General features: G+C 34.8%; 1 protein-coding gene across 1 annotated transcript; it reads left to right on the forward strand.

Moving 5' to 3' along the window:
• Positions 1–4,475: 4,475 nt before the first annotated feature.
• LOC107922241 (F-box/kelch-repeat protein At1g67480) lies at positions 4,476–7,573 on the forward strand. The gene is made up of 4 exons (XM_016852161.2): positions 4,476–4,910; positions 5,708–5,776; positions 5,872–6,692; positions 6,781–7,573. The coding sequence occupies exons 3-4, from the start codon at positions 6,172–6,174 to the stop codon at positions 7,406–7,408; spliced, it is 1,149 nt and encodes a 382-aa protein (XP_016707650.1). The 5' UTR covers positions 4,476–4,910; positions 5,708–5,776; positions 5,872–6,171; the 3' UTR covers positions 7,409–7,573.
• Positions 7,574–7,964: the final 391 nt, after the last annotated feature.

Genomic DNA, 7,964 nt, shown 5'->3' on the forward strand with positions numbered 1-7,964 from the left:
GTGAAATTAATAGAGATATGATGTTTGTGGATGGATTTTATGGAAGGTTGTTGCTCTACAATTCCTTGTCTATCAAATTGATTCAATATATAAGCTCTAAAAGCATTCAAACATGTGCAAGAATCAATTTTGTTATAAGGGACCTTATCTACCTACTTAATCCCTTGAGGTGTGTTTGTGCGGTTATTTTTCTTTCATGAATTGGGAGGCTTAAAGGAAACAATGCTCCCCCAAGTGAACACATAAATTAGGGCCTCACTTTGCATGATCCCTATTAGAAGGTTTACCATGTCTTGGGTGGTAAAATATGTCTTAGGTTGAATCATGAAGTGGGTGGGGCATGCTTGTGTTAGAAAATTTTGGTTTGAAAACAGTCTTCAGTAACAGTTGAAAATTAAAATTTTAAAAATCGAGTCGATTTGTGATATTTATAGTAATATTTTTTCCCCGAAAAGTACTTGTGCTTTGAGCAAGACGAATCCTAGACATTCTCGACTTTAATCCGAATGACCTTCTCCGTTATTTTCATACCACGAATTACTTTGAGTGTGGGTTTGAAAAATCACAAATCAAACATAGAACTAGAAACGGTTTATTACTTTCATTAGGAAAGTAATTCTCTCAATAAAAATCGGCATAATTGCTATTCGCCAAAAATATAATTTATACTTAGAAAATAAATCTTTTTTTACTTTCTAGCAGAATAACTATATTTCAAAGTTGTGTAAAACTTATGAAAAACTTATATTAATAACTTTACCAGTGTCATTTATTTATAAGGAGAGATAGGAAAATCCTGGTTGAATTAGTAAAATAAAAATAATATTTTTTAATAGAAAAAACTAGTCTTTTAGTTGAACTAGAAGAGGGGGTGGCACGCCCTAGTTAAATGCAGTAGGGTTGTCACCCCTCATGTGTAATATGAGGGAAATTTGGGCCTCTCCTATATTGAGTCTAATTATATGTGCTTCTTAGACTTTTAACCCAACACTTTATGATTTAATCCAACCTAATATATGTTTTTCTATTTCCCAAAATAAACCAATATATGTTTTTCTATTTCTCAAAATAAACATTATTTATTAATTAATTCAATTAGATAAATTAATTTTTCTAATTAAATAATTTTCTTAACCCAATTCTAATTTTATTAAGTCATGACAACTTTACCATAAAAGGATCTATGATAAAATATATTTAATTTACATATTCAACAGATTTACAATGAGTAATTAATTTAGTTTCATTTTCGAACTTCAATTATTTAATTAAATAATAATTTGAAAAACTTAAATTAATCAAGTCATTTCTATACTCAGTAAGGAAACACATTCATTTGCGAATGTGATCCATTTCTCTAACTTTATCATTTTTGTTCATTTGATTCTACATGCAATTTATTTATGGTTTCAACAAGCTAGTGGAGGGACCGATTGGACATATGTAATTAAGGCTTAAATAACTTATAATTAAGTTTCAGCTTTTTGCCAATTAATTATAAACTTATTTAGTCACAAAGTCATTCCATTATAATATTATGATTAAGCTCTCCTTAATTACATATCATTACGAAAGCTACTCAATCAATGCTCGTCCAATAACCTTTTCATAAGTTTGTTACCTTCATAGGATATCCTTAATCTCTTTAGGATAAATCCATTCTCCCAATATGGTCCTATTTTATCTCGTGGTAACCATTACACATTCCTTCATGAAAAGTCAATTACTATCAAATAGCAATTAAGCCATTTAGCACAAAGACAAATGACTCGTGGTCACATTTACTTTTCATCTATCATGTAATGCTAATGAGAGGATATCATTTACCCATTAATTGGGCTATGAATTTCACTATTGTGAATGATGCTACATACTATAGAAGTTGCATACCCAACACACCAACTTTTGATTCTTTATCTATTTGAACTTAGGCTTTTACTTACATCAAAGTATATGAGTCACACATACATAGTCTAAATGTAATACCTCTTACCCGACCCGATCGTTAGGTCCGAGCAGCAGGATGTCACATTCATTACTAGAGCAACTACAATCAATTATATAGTAAAATGATCATTCAAACATACAAACATGTCATAAACACATTTACAAAATGATACATAATTAGATTCCAGCTTTAATCAAGTTTACGAAAGCTCATTTGTTGACCCGAGCATGAAATAGGGCCAAATTGTAAAGATTATAAAATTGAGTTAACGTCACGATGTGAGGGAGTTCTTCGTAGTGACATGACATGCTAACTTGGTCTCGTTGTGACGATGAGTTTTCTCATCACGCTGTGACCTAAAGTCTAAAGCTTGACGCGATGACCATCATCCGATGTCACGGCGTGGATTCTATTTTGGTACAAATTAGGCCATTTAGTACCTATTTCATGTTCACCTATCAAACCTTAAGTTTGGTGCAATATTGCACAATTAAACCTGCATAAAATCTAAACAACTACATGCCAAAACTTTGTTTTTAATCATTTCCAATCATTCATTCTGATATAACTTCTAATTGACACCAAAAACATACCAATCCAATTTGTTCAGTTTCAATCTATTCAACCATTCTTTTTGCCATTTAATACCATCATTTTACCTATACCATTTCATTCTCAAACATATCATTTCAAAGCCATTCACAAAGTCACAACAAGTCACCAAAACATAAATATACATGTTGGCATTAACCTTTCTAAATATCAATCATTAGATAAGGTTCAACCATATCAATTTCTAAGTAAACAAAAGCATAATGTAACACACCTTACCCGACTTGATGATTGTATCCGAGTATGATGTGCCACAACTTAAACTTAAACATTTTTAACAAAGGTATTTGAAACTCCTTTAACTTCATGATATTGGCATATTACTTGATATAAAAATGAAAAAATATTCAAAATCTTCATACACCAATAATGTAACACTTTAAGATAAAACATTTAATGAAAGTCTTATGAAACACAATAAAGTATTTCCCTTTACAAAAGTTTCAATGTACATCGTTGGCAATTAAAAAATATGTTTAAACAATTTGGTGTACACGCTTAAAATATAATATCATAATCATCTCTTGAATCAAATCACTTATATATAATACTGAAGAAAGATTTCAAATATCAGAGTATAGTAAAATTGTAAGTCGTTACATAAGATTGTTACAAAAAAATTTTCTATACGCCACTTTGCCCACAATATGCATGATATAGAACTTAGAAGAAACCTCACAATCAACAATGATCTGGCGTAGTCCCTTAACAGATTCCTTCCTTCAATCAGCACTCCTAAGATGAGAGGAGTTGATTCTTCAACAGTTTAGAGCGCTTGTTGCTGAGAAAGACCTTGGGTGGTTTGTAATTCTTGCATAAGTTTGGCATTTTACTGAGACAATTGTCTATTTTTCTTTTGCTATTGTTGCAGTTGTTTTTGCATCATCTTCATCTGCTCTTGGAGCTCAAAAGGTTGTTGGGAGTTAGAATTGAAATTAGGTGTAGTTTGGTCATCAGGTGTTGGGTAAGGTCAGATTCCTGTTGGTGGTGGGAAAACCTTTGAGCCAAAGTTATATTTTCTCTAACATAATGTTTCGTAGGTCATACAGGTCTAACAAATTGTAGGTCTAATTATCAACTTGATTCAGAGGTTGATGGTTGGCGATAGTTTTGTTAAGATTGACCATTTGATTTGAAAATTGGAAGGTCACGTAGTCTACGCTTAACGCACTAATTGTTCATGCAAAGTAGAAGGAGAGAGTTGAAACAAAAAAAAAAGTTGGAAAAAGGTTTACACAATGCTTACGTGCAGAAAGCCTAAAGGGTTATTTTAGTGCCCACCTCTCCCGATAAGGAGGAGTGTGTGTATGTGTGTGTTCCTTGGATAAGTGTAACACTTAGGAGACAAGTCAAGTGATCTTACATGCACATATGTGGGGATTTGATTTCTAAGCCACAAATCACTTCACAAAGCTCTCCCAAATTATGTGACGGTGAGACGACTTACCCAGAAATTTTAAAAAAAATTCGGTGAACTCTTTGTCATTGGTGAGTTGAAGTTTTAGTGGGATGGACATGCAGCACAGTTCCATTGAAGAGGGGTAAAGGCATGTAACATGTTTATTTAATATTCTTTTAACTAACATAAACTTTACATGTTAATTCAGTTAATCGCTTCCTAACATATTAATTTTAATTATTTATATATTTTTAATATGAGTATTATGTTAAAATAAAGAATAAATAGTTGTACATGACCAAAAACTATATTTTGTTAAATCAGTAAAATACGAACCCCAGTTTTCTATATAAATAATAGTTTTGAATTAAGAAAAAGGAAAAATCTTACTAAAGTGGGATCCCCCAAGAAGGAAAATTAAAACGACAAAGAAATTGCATAGAAGAATCACAAACTCCCATTAATTGGATTGACCAAACAGTTTAAAGTAGAAATCTTTCAGGAAAAAAAAGAGAAATACAATAATGGTTTCATGTTTTTCTTTGTATTACTTTTCTATATATATTTATCGAATTCTTTCGTCGTTCATATTTTTATTATGTTAACCAACAATGATTTTATCAGCTTAAAAATATACTTTAAAAATATAAAAAGTAAAACCAAATCATTCTCCTATATTAGATTTGACTTCATTTTTTCTTTTTACCAGAAAAAGAATTATGTGTCTGATATCACGAAATAAACGGAGGCTTAAAATAAAGAAATAAATGATAATGAGATGATTAGTGAGTGGTGGAACCCTCTCACCCTTTTCTGCCTTCCTATTTCTATGCTTATAAATTCATTCCCTTACTCATGGCTGCTTTGCCTCAAAACACTCTCATCCCCTTTTACGCCTTTCTTTTCAACGCCAACCCTTTTTCATTCTCCTCTTTTCCAGGATCTTCAAAGGTAAATCCCCCTTTCCTCACACCTCTATATACATTGCCTCCTTTCTCCTTTCTTTTTCAATTTATGTTCTTTTAGGTTTTTTTCTTTAAAAATTTAAAAAAAAAGTTCTTACCAGGTTAGAGAACCTGTTGAGACACGAACTTGGGGATTTTTTTAGTTTTTATCTTCAGATCTAACGTGTTTCAATAGTATTATTGCTAGACTGTTAGGATTTTGGATAAGAACATTCGGCTGTCTTCCCCCCCCCAACTTTACTTTCCAGGAATCTGGGTTTTCTCGTTGATAGATGATTTGTTGGTCTGCTGCCTTTTGCTTTAATTCTTTTGATTCTATGATATCATACATTTCATCTTAAGAACTCATCTGATAATTTTAGTTGTAGTTATTTTAATTTAAGTTAGGGCGGTTGGGTAGGTGAAGTCAAGATCTGGGTTTTACAAGTTAAGAGATATATAATAAGCCCCGTGAGTTGTTCGCCCCATTTGTGTATCTACCACCGCAAATAAAGTAATACCTTCTTTTTGCAACATGTTGGAGTTTTAAGTTTAGAATAATAGAAAGGAACACTTACTTCACCGCCACCACCACCACCAGCAGCAGCAGCACCACCATTATTATTATTATTATTTTATATTTCTGTTTGGCTTTGGGTGCTTCCCAGCAGTACATAAGTCACTGCTGCCGGCCTGGAAAATCACGATCAAAACAAGTTGTCTATTTGAAGACGAATCGCTGTTATATGAACTGGATATGTATTGGTTGAATTGACCTTTCTTCATTTTAATTTATATATTCAGGTGATTACTGGTTTCATCATAATGGAAGTTATTGGGGGCTAAAACTTCTGAATTTTATGGCCTTAAGAGGTATTGATTTGACAATGACCTTACAGATAAGCTATTGTTTCTTTGGTTTCCTGTCTTCATACTAATTGGTTATGGTTTTACAATCTTGCGTTTAGTTATTTGGGAAATGTGTGGGCATCGGAACGGATACAGAGGTGTGGGAAAAGCTTTGCAGAGTTCAACAGGAAAGAGGGCTTTTGGCATGGAATATGAATCAGATTGGACTAAGAATAGAGTTTCATCGGCATTTACAGCTCAAGTCATCCGTTCTGCTACATCACTTATGCCTTGGAGTTGTAAAATCCCTATAGGTGATGGATTTCATGAGTTTCTTTAATTAGTTGACTAGCATTTATATTGACGCATTCTTTTGGGAAAATATATTTGTACCGCATACGAGAACCATCTAGAAAAAAATGCCTGGTTTTGTGAGAGAAAAGAAGAGAATCACAGAACCCAATATGTGTCTCAGCTCCCCGCTTATGCAAGATCATTCAAAAGGCAATCACCGTTCACCCTCTCAGGCTACTGATGAAATAGAAAGCCTGTTGCTTCCAGGGCTACCGGATGATGTGGCCAAGTATTGCCTTGCTCTTGTTCCGCGCTCTAGCTTCCCTTCCATGGGTGGTGTATGTAAGAGGTGGAGATCATTCATTCAAAGCAAAGAATTCTTAATGGAACGAAAGATAGCTGGAATGCTTGAAGAGTGGCTTTATGTTCTAACTATGGATTCCGAAGGAAAGGAAAGCCACTGGGAGGTTTTGGATTGTTTGGGCCAGAAACATAGGCTTCTTCCACCAATGCCTGGTCCAGAAAAAGTTGGATTTGGGACAACTGTCCTCAATGGAAAGCTTCTTGTACTTGCTGGCTATTCAGTCATCAACGGAACTGCTTCTGCCTCTGCAGATGTTTATCAATATGATTCTTGCCTCAACTGGTTTGTTTTCCATTTTCACTGTTTATATGATGCTTAATATTTTGTCTTGGGACTTCTTATTGGTTTTAACACATCATCATAATTGCAGCTGGAGCAAACTAGCAAACTTAAATGTTGCTCGCTATGATTTTGCTTGTGCGGAGGTAAATGGCGTGGTTTACGTCGTTGGAGGCTATGGGGTTGAAGGCGAGAGCCTCTCCACTGCAGAGGTGTATGACCCTGACACAGATAAGTGGACACTCATTGAAAGTCTACGTCGACCTCGCTGGGGTTGTTTTGCCTGTGGATTGAATGGAAAGCTTTATGTCTTAGGTGGTAGGTCAAGCTTCACTATTGGAAACTCAAGGTTTGTTGATGTGTACAACCCTGAGAAGCAGACTTGGTGTGAGATGAAAAATGGGTGTGTGATGGTCACTGCCCATGCTGTGCTGGAGAAGAAGCTTTTCTGCATGGAGTGGAAGAACCAGCGGAAGCTGGCAATATTCAACCCAGACGACAATAGCTGGAAGATGGTTTCGGTGCCATTGACAGGGAGCACAAGTATAGGGTTCCGTTTCGGGATATTGGATGGAAAACTGCTACTATTCTCAGTGGAAGGGGACCCTGGTTACCACACACTTTTGTATGATCCAAATGCAGCCCCGGGTTCAGAATGGCGAACTTCTGAAATAAAGCCTTCTGGTCTGTGCCTATACAGTGTGACTATTAAAGCTTGAAAGAAGCATGCCCTGATAATTTAAGGATCTTCGGTGACCAATGGCCTATGTATTCTCATTTAAGTTAAATTTGATTGTGTTAAGCTGATTTGGACTGGGAACATGTCAGAACCCAAAACCTATGTTGTTGAGGTTGAACTTGTTAATTGGATTTCTGTTTTATCATTTCTTTTTTCAAAATATCCTGGGTGATAATGCTTTATATCTTTCGTCGTGTTCTTTTGGTGGTTGGGAAGTGGCGCAAAACTAAAGCTGGCTGGCTGGCTTGTTTACTTAGATTAGCGATATAAGCAGGATTGAATATGCAAATATAGCGCAGAGAGGAAGGGTGGGAAATGAGTTTAATATCAGGGATGTGGAGTGGCTGACGCATGCAATTGAAGGCAGCATCAATCAGCAGGATCAAGTTTTAGCCAACAAATTCCATATTGTCCTTGATCAAGGCTTCTTCAGAGCTCCTTACTTTGTTCATTCATTAATCATTGGTCTTCGAGGCCAATGGTATTGCCCTTCTCAGGTCCTTGCTTAATAAGTTACCATATTTCTCAATTCTCAG

Source organism: Gossypium hirsutum, chromosome D01, assembly GCF_007990345.1.
Source record: "Gossypium hirsutum isolate 1008001.06 chromosome D01, Gossypium_hirsutum_v2.1, whole genome shotgun sequence".
Classification (NCBI taxonomy): domain Eukaryota; kingdom Viridiplantae; phylum Streptophyta; class Magnoliopsida; order Malvales; family Malvaceae; genus Gossypium; species Gossypium hirsutum.

Coding starts and splice junctions, on each gene's coding strand:
- LOC107922241 (XM_016852161.2), top strand. CDS start 6,172: ATGCCTGGTTTTGTGAGAGAAAAGAAGAGAATCACAGAACCCAATATG. Junction 6,693..6,780: donor TATGATTCTTGCCTCAACTG/GTTTGTTTTCCA, acceptor TCATAATTGCAG/CTGGAGCAAACTAGCAAACT.